Raw genomic sequence first — 17,234 nt, 5'->3', positions numbered from 1 at the left:
TTTAAGGTCTTGGTTCTTTTATCATAGATTAGTTGGTCCAATCTATTCAACTCTTTTGGTTTCTGGATAAGTTTGTTCTAATACAATGGCATTTTATTTTTATTTAATTTTTATTATTTTCTTTAATAATATATTAAATAATATATTTAGTTAAGCACCATGATTACTAACATATCTGTAGTTTGGTTTCAGTCATAAAAAAAAAAACACCCAACCTTCAATAGTGCAACATTCCCACCATGTAGAATGCCTGTCTCGAATAGCATGGTATTATAATGAATATATTTTTTAATATAATAGAAAGTCAGAAAACAATGTAGCTAGAGTCCCATGAAGGTAAACCCAAAGTCTTTCTATCCTCCTATTCCTTAGTACTTAGATACAGATAAATAGTATTTAGATTTAATTCATGGTAAATTATAGCTTAATTAAAATACTGATGAAATTTATGCTTCATCCATGAAGTTTACAGTTTCTGAATACTAATAAAAGCAGAAGATTATTATTTAATGTAATTGAGAAATGATTATACAACTCTTAAGAGAATTTTACTCGTTATTTTGACTTCATATAAACTTAAGTATACTTTTTAATTAATTTTTACTTTATGGCTTTATGTGAGAAATTTTTCAACTTCCTTTTGGATTTAATTGATTTTTTTTAAAAAATATTACAATTCTGTATCTCTTTACAAAGTTTTAAAAGGTTAATCGTATCAGAATATATTTTGCTGTGATCTTAACATTGGTTGTAAACAACTAATAAATTAGTCTACACCAGAAGGATAATAATATACATTATTTTACTAAACAATAAATAATTATAAAACAATTTAATTTAAATGCTTCTGTAGTAGAAAATATTTAGACATTAACTTGTAGAATTGTAATGTGCTCTTCTTTGTAAATGCTAAAGATTTTTTTTGTTTGTTTGTTTTGCTTTTTGGGCCACACCCTGTGAAGCTCAGGGGCTACTCCTGGCTATGTGCTCAGAAATCGCTCCTGACTTAAAGGACCATATGGGACGCAGCGGGATGGAACCGTGGTCCTTCCTAGGTCAGCTGAGTGCAAGGCAAACACCCTACAGCTGTGCTATTGCTCAGGCCCCAAAAATTCCTTTTAAATGAAAAAAATAACTAATGTAGCTATCTAAGAAACTTTCACACCGTGTGTTTTTAAATTTACCCACTTTTTACCCCAACTGTCTGGAACTTCTGATTAGGCATATATCAGACTTTTGTGACAAATAATTTATGGATACAAGTATAAGAACAAAAGGATATGCAAATATAGGTTGACAAAATAAACCTTTTTGATCCTGAAAAATTATTTTTCTTTAGATAATGAATAAATGTTTTCTTATTTTTTGAGTACAGATTGAGCACTACTTAATAAAATATACATTCTTATACATAAAAGTATAAACTTGCATCAATTTTTTACAAAATGTCCTTTCAAATAAGAAATATTATCTTTCATTAAATTTACTTTTATAGCAGATTTGTAGAGAATCATTAGTTTTATCCTTTGATGAGACTTAGTAGGTCCTTTAAGAAAACTTTATGCCATTAACTATTCTGGACATTTTGATACAATGAAAAGACAGCTTTGAATACACAAGCACGCTATTATTTTGTGATTTAATTGGCATTTTACAATTTATTCATAGGCTGGGAAAACACATTAAATACAATTAATATATGAAACTGACAAAATCATTATAAAGATTAAACAATTAACCAATATAGTTGCATTACAAAAATTTGCTTAAGGGGCCAGAGAAATAGCACAGCATGTAGGTTGTTTGCCTTGCAAGAGGTCGAACTGAGTTTAATACCCAGAATCTCATATGGCCCCCCAGGCATTCAAAGACTAACTTCCTAGTGCAGAGCTAGGAGTAACCCCTGAGTCTTGCCTGGTGTGGACTCAAAACAAACAAAAAGAATCAAAATAAACTTTAGTTTATGTACCTCTCTATTTATTAAGTCTTCTTGCATAATTAGCTTTTTTGTATGTTTGGTTATTTGTTTTGTTTTTTGGGCCACACCAGTTTATGCTCAGTGGTTCCTCCTGGCTTTGTGCTCAGAAATCACTTCTGTTTTGCGGAACCATATGGGATGCTGAGGGATCGAACCACAGTATGTCCTAGGATAGCATGGGCAAGGCAGAGGCCTTACTGCTTGTGCCACTGCGCTGGCCCATAATTAGCTTTTTTAAAATACATTTTTCATAATTTTTAATGCTGCTATTCTGATATATTGCAGCCAAGACATTAACCATTTACAGTTAATCAAGATTCCTGAGTTTTCTTAGTTTTTATGCTGGAATTTTTTTATTGTGATATCAAGGTAAATGTCCTTAATTGCTGAATACTACCTTAGGGTTCAAGTTAACATAGACTCATGAAGTAAAATCATACTTGTTATATTACTGATAAAAATGTTGAGGCTCACTTTTCTTTAAAATTATAGTTGAAATGAGTCAGTCAAACGTTTTTTTTTCTTTGTTCTGTTTTTGGCCACACTCAATGGTGATCATAATTACTCCTATATTTGTATTCACAGATACTCCTGACAGGCATTGGGGACCAATGAGGTTGCCCTAGATCTAGCTCAGATGAGCCTTGTGCAATGCAAGCTCTCTAGTCTATACCATCACTCACTCAGCATACTGGACTTACTTAACTTATATAAATTGACTGAAATCCTGCCTGGTAGTTAATGTATCGTCTTGTTTCCTGTAGTTCATGGCAATGTTGGTTTTTTTTTAATATTTTTTGTAGTATTTCTTTATAATAACTATAAATAAAGTGAAAAAAAAAAGAAATTATTCCTGGCAACCACAAAGTATCAAAGTATCATCTGGGATGCTGGGGACTGAACCCAGGTAGCTCTAATCATTAAACTAACATTCAGGTCCCACGTCTTATTTTCTTAGGATCACTATAAAAATATATGGTTATGGTGACATTGTAAAACACTAGACATACACTATTTTATATTTTAAGATGTCTTTAGTCTACAATTAAAATATCAGTAGGTTAATATCTCTTCTTAGAGTGACCAGAGAAGAATGATCCTTTGCATTATTGAACTTCTGCAGATTCTTGGTATCATTTAGTATTCCTTTGTGTGTGGCAGTATCAGTTTGTTCTGCTGCCCTCATATTATATATATTTCCTATGTCTGACTTTACATTAAATTTTTATTTTGCTTCTCTGACAGTTCAAGTTTTCTACAAACTAATATTCAGTCTAGGAATGTCTTTAATCCAACATACAATTGAATGATTATATCTGCAACTACCTTTATTTCAAGTGCAATAACATTCTTTTACTCTAAGTTGACAAGAATAGGACATATTATCTACTAGTATATATTTTTACTGGTAATCTAGCTCATATGATATACACAGACCCGATATATGTGAGACCCTAGTGGCACCTAGACATTATTAAGTATGAGCACCAAATTAACCTATCCAGTCAGCAGTAGTGGCTAAACATTGCTGGAAGTAGTCATGTATTCAAGGCCTCTGTCTAAATGAAGCAAACTAAATAATACTATAAGTTATTATATAGTTACTAAAATATAATAAAGTAGCAAATAAATAAAATTCATTTTATATGTAATAATAAATATTGTGCTCTTAGGAACTGAAATTAATAATAAATTAATGATAATTAATGATAAATTAATGATAATCTTTGCAATAATTATTTTAACCTAAAAATGTATATTCCCATACAGTTGAAAAATCATCAAAGATTTAGTAAGATCAATCCATTACATAGTGTGAATTTCCCTTTCGATATTATCTTTCCCTTTTTTCAGTTCATTCCCTATTGTGGATAATAAAGACAGATATTTTACAATACACTATGGTTTCTTTGTTTATGTAGTTTTCACTAAATATAGTATGTTATTATTTCCTATTTTAAATATATTATATGTAACTACTATTTCCATGTAAAAAAACTCCTTTTCAAAGAGTTGGTACATTTTTAGATACTGAATGTTTCATGGTGTCCCAAGTGAGGTAAATCCATTTGTTTTTCTCTCTGTTATTATCAAAGATATAATTTTTTTCAATAAATCATTTTTGTATAAATGACTAAATCAATCAAAATAAAAGTATTGACAAACAGTAAACAGATCAGAAAATATAGCTGCCTCTCATTACTTGATCTTCAATGTCAACAGACAATTAGCTACAGTGTCAGAAATGAAAGAAAATTAGTGTTTATTGACCATTTTATTCTTTAATAACTAAACATAACAAATGTAAAGCAATTTATAGGATCTACATTATACTCCAAAATGTAAAATGAAAAATGTCAGTTAACAAGAATCATTTCTTAATATTCAGCTTACATTTGTTTTTTAAATAATATTACTTTTTCTATATACAGTAGAATAACTAACAGAAACAAAAATATGGGCATATAGCACCCTGATATGATGTAGAGATAAAGAAAAAATTATTATCTGCTGTAGAATATTAAATAATATCATTATCGAAGTTCTTTGAGAAGTACTCATAATATAATAGGCTGTAGCTTTCCTATAATTTAGATTTCAGTTTCATTCCAAGCTTCTTAGAGATCAAATAAAAAATAAATCAGATCAATTTCATAATTTACAACATCCATGATAAAAAAAAAGGCAAGTTACTCAGGAGAAGTGCAATTATCCTACCACTAAAACTGGGAACAAATTTCTCCCAAGGGTCATCATAAAACAGATACTGTAAAATATAATGAAATATGCCTTCACATATCTTTATGATAGACAGCACTGAGTTTCATACAGCTGAGATTTTATGGAATACTTTTACCATATACTAATAAATTCTACTGAATTCTGTGTGTAGTTTAATAGAATCACAGATTTTTGAGTAGTTGGAAAAAATCATTAAAATTTCCTTTGAGGGGCCGGAGAGATAGCATGGAGGTAAGGCATTTGCCTTTCATGCAGAAGGTCATCAGTTCGAATCCCGGCATCCCATATGGTCCCCCGAGCCTGCCAGGAGCGATTTCTGAGCATGAAGCCAGGAGTAACCCCTGAGCGCTGCCAGGTGTGACCCAAAAAACAAAAAAAAACAAAACAAAATTTCCTTTGGAATTGGACAGAATAGATAGGTAGAGTACTTGCCTTGCACAGATTAACCAGAAGTTGATCCTTGGCATCCAACATGGCATCCTGATTCTCACAGGAGTGATCCATCAGCACAGTTAGGAGTTGCCTTAAAAAATGCTTCAGAAAGCGTCCTTTTAGTGTATTTCTTTAGAGAAACTAGGTTATACTAAATTTCAGAACACTGTTTACTCCATAAATAGTTACCATGCATCTTTATCTTACATCACAGTTAGGCAGCTAAGAAGCACAGAAAAAAAAGTTTTTTTTTTTATGAAGTCAGCAGAAATGTGATGCCAGTTATTAAGTATATAAAATTATAACAGATGATCTGGAAAAAAAGTAAGTTACCATTCTCTTATGAAAATCTGTAGTTCAAAACTTGGTTTTGTGTTCAAGAATGTACTCTCAACATGGCTCAATTTCTTATGAAGCAGATTATAATCTTCTCTGACATATCGAATAATAGACATTTTCTGACTGTCTTACATTTTTGCATACATATAATGGCTCTTTGTGTGAATGGGATGTATTCTCTCAGCTTTTTATCTACATATATAATCTTTATATGTTATAAATATTATAAGGTCCTGTTAGGGTCACTACAATGACAGTGGATTTAAAATAATTATCAGGGAAAAAGAAAGAGGAGAAGGAGGAAGAGGAGGAGGAAGAAGATATTAAGAAAAAGAAAGAGAAGGAGAAAAAGCAGAAGAAGAAGAAGAAGAAGAAGAAGAAGTAGAAGAAGAAGAAGAAGAAGAAGAAGAAGAAGAAGAAGAAGAAGAAGAAGAAGAAGAAGAAGAAGAAGAAGAAGAAGAAGAAGAAGACAAAGAAGGATGAGGAGGAGGAAGATGATGATTAAGAAAAAGAAAGAGAAGAAGCAAAAGCAGAAGAAGAAGAAGAAGAAGCAGAAGAAGAAGAAGAAGAAGAAGAAGAAGAAGAAGAAAAGAAGAAGAAGAAGGAGAAGAACAAGAACAAGAACAAGAAGAACAAGAACAAGAAGAAGCAGAAAGAAGCAGAAGAAACAGAAGAAGAAAAGGAAGAAGAGGAAGAAGACAGTAGTGTACTAGTTTGTACTAGTGTTAAAAAATCTATTAAAAAAAAACAAAGATCAGTGCTACATGTAGCTTCAATTATGTATTATCTAACTGCTCTATTTTACGATCTAAAAAGACAACTGTTCAAAAAGAGTACAGTCAGTAAAGCACTTGTCTTGCATATGAAGGAACTAAATTTGCTGGTCTGAGTCCTGAGATCAAAGCTAAGAGTAAGTCCTATGCACAAAAGTGTATGGCTTCCAAAATAGCTACAAAAACAACACTAAGAAATATCAAAGTCTTTTTTATTTTAACTTTAAGATTGTGACAGATATATCTACATGCTCTGAAAATTAACCTAAAGATTGGTAACTGTTGTCTCACAGCTATAAGTATCACATACTCTTTAAGTATAGTGAATATGTAGGCAAAGGGAAATTTCTGGAGAGGTCAAGAATATTCATACACAATGAGGAGAGTTCAAGGGAGTCTTAGAAGATCACTATCAGAAGAAAAATGTGGTGATTTGAAAATAATTGTAACAGTGGAATAAAGGAAGACATGTTTATAAAGTAGCATAAAAATATTGAAAGCAAATAATTTGGGGTACTGGGTAAAAATAATGAAATAAAATCTTAAAGTCTAAAAGACGTTAGATCATAAGAGACCAACTAAGAAATTTGACTAAACTACAAGAGATTCTAAAAATAAAATAAGACAAAACTTTAGAACAATTATATAAACAAATTTATGTTTTAGAAATACTATTCTAGAAAGCTTATACAGGATACAGTTAAGAAGTAAAGAATAAATTCAGACTGAGTAATTACACTCTAGCAGCAACCAGAAAGAAGAATATAAACAGGAATCTGAGTTAACTGAAAAATTGTTGAAAAGGCTTGAATGATAATAAAAGAATGAAACTATTGAATATTGTGAATTAAATGACATCTTTAATTTTTCTTTCCTAATAAACACAAATGGTACTTCTTTGATTCCATTCCTACTTTCTTATTCATGTACATGTAGTCCACACTTAAGAATTTTTGTAATACTACCTTTTTATTTTCATATTCACCAAACTTTACATAGCTTATCACTTGAAACTTGCACATTTAATCACTTAGTACATTCTGCCTGCATAACAAAACTCAACATTATAATCCTCCAGTTATTACAAGATCTGTGCTGTCTTGGATACATTTACACTTCAATTACAATTACAATGCTTTCATCTTAACAGCTTCTAGTTTCTGAAGGATTAAGGCTCAAGGATTATGTTATAATGAGAACAAAGGTTATTGACTGCTTCTCTCATTTCTTTTCGGGATGCATTGCTAGTTAAATAAAAGTGAATCCAAATTTATGCCAAGATGTTTTCTCCCTGCAGGAGAACATAATGGAAGTTATGAGAAATCAAGAATTTTTGCTCCTTCCTGCTGAGGAGCTTCATAAACTCCTGGCCAGTGATGATGTAAATGTTCCTGATGAAGAAACCATCTTCCATGCATTAATGATGTGGGTCAAATATGACACGCAGAGGAGATGCAATGACTTGAGTATGCTTCTTGCCTTTATAAGGCTTCCACTCCTTCCACCGCAGGTAAGTACGGCATGGTTTCTGCTAGAAAATAGCTATGATATGCTGAAAAATAATATATTAAAAATTCATCTCATCATGCTTATTACTATTTATTTACTTTTAAAAGTTTCTTTTTTTACCAAATACTTTATTTGAGAAAAGAAAGAGGAGGATTTGTACCACATCCAGAATTGCTCATAGGTTATTCCTGAACCAGTGCTAAGGAGTAATCCCAAGTGATGTTGAAAAGCAAAATAGACTGCCAGGACTTTCAACCTGGATGACAGTATTTAAGTCACATGCAGACTATTTTACCTCTTGTGATATTTATCTGGTCCTCACGTTTATTTATTTATTTATTTATTTATTTATTTATTTATTTATTTATTTATTTATTTATTTATTTATTGGTTTGGGGTTATACCCGGCTGCACTTAGGTGTTACTCTTGGCTCTGTGCTCAGAAATTGGTCCTGGCAGGCTCAAGGGACCATACAAGATGCCAGAGATTGAAGTCAGGCCTGTCCTGGGTCAGCCATGTGCAAGGCAAGTGCAAGGCAAATGCTCTACTGCTGTGCTATCACTCGGGTTCCCAACTTTTATTTTTAAAGTACACTTGAAACTGGTAATTGATGGGTTATAGGTCATGCAACATGTTTGATCTATCACTTATTGACTTATTGTCATGTGACTATGAAAATGTCCATCAAATCTGATATTTATTGCCTTGTGTTGGAAATAAAATCAGGTTACCACAGAAAGTTTTCTGAACAGCAAGCTAGTTAAGACAAGTGCCAAAACTTAATGCATAAAAACATGTTTTAAATATTTAAATACTTATTTCTCTGCTTTCCTATTTTGAAGATTGATCAATCCATCTACTTATCATATATGCATCTATTAACTATACATAATAAATCTGAATACATGACATAATCATATACTATTTTCTGATTAATATATGTAGTTCCTGTCCATTAGCTGTGCATTATTTAAAACTTATATATATTATTCCATACCTCTCTAGAAGTATAAGGCAGAATATTGGGCGGTAATGTACAATTGCAATGATGGAATATGATAATTGGGACTAGGAGCAAACAGTAAGCAAGGGAAACAGCTACCTCATTTCATTGCTGATTGTGTAGATATGTAATTAATTCATAAAGCTAGCAGGGGCACAGAGGGATAGCTGAGTGGGCTGAAATACTTGCTCTGCATGTAATAAACCTGGATTAGATCTCAGGCACTTCAGAATCTCCTGAGCAGTGTTTGGAAATATCCCTGAGGATCAAGCCTGGAGCATACCTATATGTTGATGAATGTGGCCCTAGAATTAAAAATAAACTCCTAAAAAATTTAAAGTTAGAGCATAAATTCACTCATATCATTTTCCTTAATTTTGAATCATGTCTTTAAATTGTGCTGTTTCATAATCACATTTGCATTGTTAAATTAAGTTGTCTGGTATTTTTTGACTAACTGAAAACAAGTTTTACAGATAATTTAATATTTAAAGTAATAGATAAAATTGTATGAATTTACATTTTACATGAGGCTACGTGTATGTATAATATCTGATCTTTTAATTTTGTACAAAATTATTCTATATATTGCTAAACACATAATCTGGGGAATTAGTTGTTCAAAGAAAAGTGATAAGGAAGTGTGATGTATTTTTTATCAACAAGTGAAGAAGGAGAAGCTATTTTTATAAAAAAGAAAGCAAGTTTGAGGCCTAAAAGATAATATAGAGAATAGGGAGATTGTTATGGTTCAATTTCTTCATCACAGGATTCCCTAAATCCTATGTACAGGTGTGATCCTGTGTGCAGAGGCAGGAAACACCACTTAATACCGCCCTGTGAGGTCTCAAAACAAAATAAAAATAAATTACATAAATTAAAATTTTAAAACAAGTAAAAGCTTAAGTATAATAATTTTATTTCAGCAAGATGATAAAATAAGTGTTAGAATAAAAAGATTTCCTATATGTTCTGTTAAACAAACTTTCAGAACGTTTCTTAATCCCAAACACCTACAAAAGGAAGAGATGCCATTACTTCCATACTCAAACACAGAACTTTTGAAGTCTAGCCCAAAAGGTTTTTAACTACAGGCGAAGCTTATGATGTCAAATAAAATTGACCAATTCATCATTAGTGAAAAAAAAAGATAGAGCGTAATTAGAAAATAATAAATGCTTTAACATTGGCTCTGCACATCCATTACTCACAGACATATTTATTTGGTGAGTAAATGTTGTCTTATTTGTTTTCTTTATTGGGTAATAGTGAAATATCTTGGATATAAAAGATCTATGGTTTTCAAATATAGTTTAATGGGCCCAAGTGCGCACTTTGCATGCAGAAGGTTCAGGTCCAATCACTGGCATCAATTCCCCAAGTACCTCTAAGAATAATTCTTTTTACTGCTTTGGGGCATACATTCTGACCTAATTCTTAAAAGTGAATACAGAAAGTTAAAAATTTATACAAAAAGATCAATAAAGGGAGACAAGTAGATAGAATAAGAATAGGAATTATCGTTATTTGATCTTTATTTTTTCAGAGGTATAATTTGTTATAGTATTTAATGTCTATAATATTCCTGTAGAGTAAATATTACTATTTGAAAAAAATAATATAAATTAGAAATTACATTATATTTTTCTATTGGATTTTGAAAATCAAATAGTAATTTAGTTATACATAACATAAATGTGATGATTCTATGATGAAATAGTACAGTTAATTTATTCTATTTGATTCATTTTTACATGTGAGTGTGTAGCAAATGTCCTAGTAAGGTTTTTATTGTTAATGAGAATAACTTATTTAGAGTATCTTGACTCAAAATACTAAATATCACTAAAATTGAAAAACCTGTTTTTCTTTTATAGTTATACTAATAAATATTAACCATCACATAATTTTAATGTCATAGAGTGAAACAATGCTGCTCTTAAAAAGAAAAACAAAGTTGGGGCTGGAGCGATAGCACAGAGGTAAGGCTCAGGCCTTGCACCTGGCTGACCTAGGACCGACCAGGGTTTGTTTCCTGGCATCCCATATGGTCCTCAAGCCTGCCAGGAGCAACTTCTGAGCTTAGATCCAGAAATAACCGCTGAGCGCTGCTGGATGTGATTCCCCACAAAAAGAAAAACAAAGTTATGCGCGAGAAAGTTAGTACAGTGGGAAGGGCACTCACCTTTTTTGAAGCTCCCAGAATTGATTCTTATTACCATATTATGGACCCTGAACACTGTAAGGAGTGTTCTTTAAGCACAAAGCCAGAAGTAAACCCTAAACACAATTAGCTGTGGCAAAAAGCTCCTCCCACTGCTAACAATATTTTCTTCTAACACACTCAGAAGTTCTCAGGACTTACTTTGTACTCTGATCAATCCTAATGGGACTTGGGGGACCATATGTGAAAATTGAACTCTAGTAGGCCATGTGTAAAGCAAATGACCTACCCTCTACATTCACTCTGGCCCCAAAAGCTAATAATAAAATAAAAAGGCAACATTCATCTAATAATTAGAGGTTTACTTTCTAAATAAATTAGTACTTAGGTTATTTTTTTAAAAGTTAACTTGTTAAAATGATTTTGTCTATCTACAAATTTGTTTTTAGAGATATAAATCAGAGATCTTGATGAGTGAAAATATTTTAAGGCAGCCATGATTTGCTTATACTATTATTCAGCAAAACTAACAATATGCTAACAAAAGCATTAGTAGAAAACATAAAATAGGCTTAGAGGTTTTTAGATCTTCATATAATTTTTAGAAAGAAATTTCCAGGATTAAATTAAACTAAATGATTTGTAAACATTTTTATAACTACTACACAGTTATATGTTTACAATATTCTTAGATGCACATTTTTAAAAATAGTTTAAATAAATATGATAACAAAGAATTTGTTAGAAAAAAGAGCATATAGAATGATTATTTAGTGCAAAATATCAGTTTTGCATAACAGTAATAGTTTATTCTTATAATTATGAGACTTTCACCAGCAAATAGATTCGAAGTCAATAATTTCTCAAAATCTACTTTCTTATGACTTTTCATTACTAGATTCATTGTGTATGTTAGCTATTTTTAATTCACAAGAAAAACATTCTGACATATATATAATAAAGCTTATTTAATTTTATTGCTTATATTTTAAAAATTCTTTCAACATGAAACAAAGAATATTTTATTCTGCAAAAAGTGATATTCCTTAATACTAGATTCACAGTACCTCTAATTTTAAATACTTTAAAGGATTATCTTTGTAACCTTTGCATGAACATTTATTTATTAAGTATGCAATTTAAAAATGCACATGAGAATCAAAGTTTTGATGTGTTATTTTCTGTTGATTGACTTAGAAAATTAAATGAATGCAATCCTATAGACTATCATGTCAAAGGTCTTTAGGGAAATTTAGTTTTATTACAGTCAGATATTATTCAGAAGATTATAGCTTCATAGATAAACTGCTTTGTGTCTTGAAACTATTATAGTACTTCTCTTTTTATTCTAAAAGAAAAAAATATTATAATTTTCTAATACATATTGATTTTTAAAGGAAATATAAGAAATGTATATATGTTTGGGGATTTAAAATATTCATATTTTTAGAAAAATATAAAATAAAAATGTTCTAATGTGTGACAAAGTATTTTCTAGCACTTAGGAACAGGGTTTATTTAACAAAAAATATTATAAGTAGATCTAAAAGCTTAATATAAGAAAATAGATCCTTCTCTCTTGTAAGAATTAATCTTTTAAATGCAGAGCTATAAATATTTTAAAATATTTTATGGGAATAACAATGAGAAATGAGAAGTATTTAACTTTCTACTTCACTGGAAATATGACAGCTGATCAGATATCAGACAGTATTGTCTACAAAAATTACAACCATACTAAAAAAATAAAAGGAAAAAAATAATTTAAAATTCAAGCAAACTGACAATAATCAAATAAATACAAAAAGTATTTAAATAAAATTTCTATTTATGCAGAGTCGAGTACACTTTTATGTAATTTTTGTTTAATTTTCTTCTCCATAGCCATAAACAATCACATATAAATAGAAAAGATCTTCAGGTTTGTTAGTATATATATTCACTGATGGTGTATTATATATTTTATCTGTAAAATCAAAATGATTTTTCAGTTTGAAATAATTAGTATTTGAGAAGGATGGAGATTTTGTGGCGCTGGAGGTAAGTGTCTGCCTTGCAAGCGCTAGCCAAGGAAGGACCGCGGTTCAATCCCCCGGCGTCCCATATGGTCCCCCCAAGCCAGGGGCGATTTCTGAGCACATAGCCAGGAGTAACCCCTGAACGTCAAATGGGTGTGGCCCAAAAACCAAAAAAAAAAATTAAGAATGAATATTTTAGAGACACAATATTATGTGCCACACTTATTATCAGTGCTGCTACCATTTCACCTCACCTGGTCCTCCCTTTTCATCATTACTTCACAACCCTTGGATAGTAGTGAAGAATTTGTTTTCATCAAAAACTCATAAAAACTTGTGATAGATATAAACAAATTAAGCATATTAATGTGGTGCATTAATACCTTTTCTTATTTGTTTTTCCTTTTGGGGACATGCCCGGGATTGCTTATTTGTTTACTCCCCACTCATAACTCAGAAATCATTCCTGGCAATGCTTAAGGGACAATTTAGAATGTAAGCTTCTCATTCTGCAAACAAGGTGTTATCTTTTTTGGTCAAAATCCTGAGACCAATTCCTTACAAGCCACAACTTTACTGTCTCCAGAATACTTCTATGATACTATTTTCTTTCTCTTTGTCTCTTTCATCTTCTCCCACTCTATTACTGTGTGTCTCCCTGTTTCTGTCTCTTTCTCACTCTATCATTTTCACCATGATTCTTTGAACCAGAGTGCACAGGTAAAGAAAGTTTGAAAATATGTGGTCCACTATTTTGAGTCTAACTAAGTCTTTGGATCAGTATGCAAGAAAGGCACTCTAGCCAATCTTGGTATTAGGTGTTGTGAAATGCCAAAGGGTGAGGAAGTTGTGTTAATAACAGGATTTCCAAAGGTAAACAATAATGTAGTGGAATAAATTGGATATAGATAATTGAAGACATAAATAATACCATAAAACAACTAAAATTAGTCTGTTTCTCTTATTGCTGCACATTGGCAATTTAAACAATACCATTCCTATCTGCTGATTAGAACAGCTCCTGCAAACTTTTATTTTTGTAACCTACTGCCTAGATGTTATTTTCTCTTATCATTGTAAAAGTAACTCTCCTTAAGCTATATTTTAACCTTAAATGTGTCCTACTCTTATCACTTTTATATACTATTTTCTTGTTTATTTGGAGTTTGTTGTTTATCTTGTTCATTAAAACTGTATTTTTACAAACCAGACAGGTTCCCAAGTACTAAATTTTCTGGCAGTTAGTACTATTTGTTAAACAATAAATATAAGCTTTATTTTAGGGTTTAGAAATTTTAGATTTATTTCTTTGCATTTATATGTTGATAAGTGATTTTTATGAAATATGAGCAAAATCTCTGAATTATGTTTCTAGTTTGTAGCAAACAGCAAATACTAGATTAAAAATCTCTCATATACATTTATTGAATTTTGTCAACCAATATTTTAAAAAATACTTTATTGGATTTATAATGGAGAGAACATACATATAAAAAAGTATTTAAAAACTAATCCTCTTGTTCTATTAGATATATTATTAATATATAATGAATAGCCCTTTATTGCCTAAATTATTGGTGTATTTATAAACAAATTGATTACAAAATACTTTATAATTTTATTTTATTTAAACCACTGAGATTCACACAGTCCTTCATAGTTTAATTTCAGATATACAGTAAATCTAGACCATTCTGATTGTTCTTTTCAATTGCAGTTGTTGCAGTCAGATTTCTGTAATTAGAGATCTTGATTTTTACACAGATCCTATGTTGAAGTCAAGTTGCCACAGGGTGTCTTCTGGTTTCATCTCACCATTAGGAGGTGATAGAGGAAAATATGCCCTGAAAGCAAGTTGCTGCTGTTTCCAAGGCATAAAGGTGTCATAAGAAACCGCTCTGGAGTAAGTCAGTGCCAAGGCAGCATTTGTGCCTTCCCAGGTATAAGTTTGATTTCTGATGCTGGTGCAGATAAACATTTTAGTTATAAAGATGGGGTCCAATATTGAAGAGTGAATAGCTGATGTCAAATTAAATGACAATGTCATTCAATGATGTCAATTGAATGACTTGAATAAGTCAAGTAATTGTGACAAAAGTTCAGGGTAAATGGTCCCACTGTAATGTACAATGTATGAGTTCCTATCCATATAGATGAGAAATTTTTTTCTGTACATAGTATTTTCTCCATTCTAATGTGCTTATGCAAGAAGGGACAATGCCTCATGATACTACTGGTGCATATGGAAATAAAAATAACAAACTAAACAAACCCGATAATATGGATCTAACATGAACTTAGAACCCAAGAAAATCTTATCTACTAGAATTTTCTACTAAACAAATACAAAAAGTAAATGGGGGAAACTGCCTCTACATAAGAAGATAGATGGTAATAGTTATACCTTTAAAGGAAATATATATATCTAAAGATATATATGCAGGAAATGTACATATACTCATTAAGTCTTTTGAAAAAGTCTGGGGGTGAATAAAATCCAGAGCATATCTTCAGCCTGTGACATGGTCGTGTGGAATCTGAAAAGTAGCTCCCAGTAGCTGGGTGTTTCTCAAAAACCAAATCTGGTAGCAAGCAATAGTCCACAGTGAAGGGAGGAAGGAGAAAAAGACCCACCAAGAGCAAATCATTAACACTGGTGGTGGCATCTTCTTCCTGGGCTCTGTCTGGCAAGGCAATCTGTGAAACTGTCCTTTAGCTTTGGGAGATGTTTGAGGTAGGAAGAACATTCCAGTTCCTGATGAGTTAAGATCTAAGGGTAAAGGGTTAAATAGGGAGAAATAACAAGGGTGATAGAGGGGCTGGCGTGGTAGCACAGTGGTAGGGCGTTTGCTTTGAAAGTGGCTGTCCCAGGATGGACCTGGGTTCTATCCCTGACATTCCATATGGTCTACTGAGCCAGGAGTGATTTCTGAGCCCATAGACAGGAATAACCCCTGAATGTCACCTGGTATGACCCCCCCCAACCCCCTCAAAAAAAAAACAAAAACAACCAAGGGTGATAGAGTGAAAGAATTGAAACAGATTTGTAAAGTATTATGAAGAGGGGGGTTATGTCCAACATAGACAGACATTATCTACATTACAAATGGACATTAGATAGACATATAGGTGGCCAACACATAACTCAGGTAACATATAGAAAGATAACTAAGAATGATCCATAGGTTGTAGTTGTAAAAATGACTCAGGTGGAATGTGTCAGAAAGCTTAAATTCTAGAATACTAAGCAATATCGTAAGGAGCACTTTAAAAGAAATCTACAAGAAGTATCATCTAACTTGGAGATTTAGGTTGGTTTCTCTATTTTGCATTGCAGTGCTATATTATATTAGACTCAAATAAGTTGCTCACTAACATAATGTCTTGACAAATATCCTAATTTATTAATTTTCCATTTGATTACACCTGCTGATATGAGCTTATGTTTATATCCGCATATAACATTGGAATAGGCAACTATATGTCATGGACTCTTGCTACAGTGCTCTTTAATTGAAAATGTTATTGAATGTGTTATTAAATTTATTTTTAATTCAAGCTAGTTTAATATTATATCATAATGCTCATTATTTCAGTTTGCTTCCAGAAACAAAAGCTGGACACTCAAGACTCATTAGATGATACAAGAAATATTTTTAATCTAGAATAATAAATCATAAGAAAGTCTGTTCTATGAATAGAAATAAAATGAAAACATTGTGGGGCCGCGGAATCGCTTTGCCCTGCCCTGCCTTTGTTCACTCTGAGGACTTCGGGGAAAACTCCTATCTCTGTCTGCCTGAAACTGTGCTTCTGAACTTCCGAAGGTTTCCTCAGGGGCCTAGGGAGCGCACCCCCAAAAACACTGCATTTTGAAGCTGGTGAGTGCATGCATTCTGGGGCCGCGGAATCGCTTTGCCCTGCCCTGCCTTTGTTCACTCTGAGGACTTCGGAGAAAAACTCCTATCTCTGTCTGCCTGAAACTGTGCTTCTGAACTTCCGAAGGTTTCCTCAGGGGCCTAGGGAGCGCACCCCCAAAAACACTGCATTTTGAAGCTGGTGAGTGCATGCATTCTGGGACCACGGAATCGCTTTGCCCTGCCCTGCCTTTGTTCACTCTGAGGACTTCGGGGAAAACTCCTATCTCTGTCTGCCTGAAACTGTGCTTCTGAACTTCCGAAGGTTTCCTCAGGGGCCTAGGGAGCGCACCCCCAAAAACACTGCATTCTGAAGCTGGTGAGTGGCTGCATTGTGGGGCCGCGGAATCGCTTTGCC

The 17,234-nt window shown here is 32.2% G+C and overlaps 1 protein-coding gene across 1 annotated transcript in view; it reads left to right on the top strand.

The window, feature by feature from the left end:
• Window positions 1–17,234, top strand: part of KLHL1 (kelch like family member 1) — a 317,531-nt gene that overhangs the window by 185,623 nt on the left and 114,674 nt on the right. Inside the window, exon 5 of the mRNA XM_049779031.1 lies at window positions 7,562–7,774. Coding sequence (XP_049634988.1) covers window positions 7,562–7,774 — 213 coding nt within the window. The remainder of the gene's footprint in view (window positions 1–7,561; window positions 7,775–17,234) is intronic.

This window comes from Suncus etruscus, chromosome 8 (genome assembly GCF_024139225.1).
Source record: "Suncus etruscus isolate mSunEtr1 chromosome 8, mSunEtr1.pri.cur, whole genome shotgun sequence".
Taxonomy (NCBI): domain Eukaryota; kingdom Metazoa; phylum Chordata; class Mammalia; order Eulipotyphla; family Soricidae; genus Suncus; species Suncus etruscus.
This window is presented reverse-complemented; position numbering and strand designations above follow the sequence as displayed.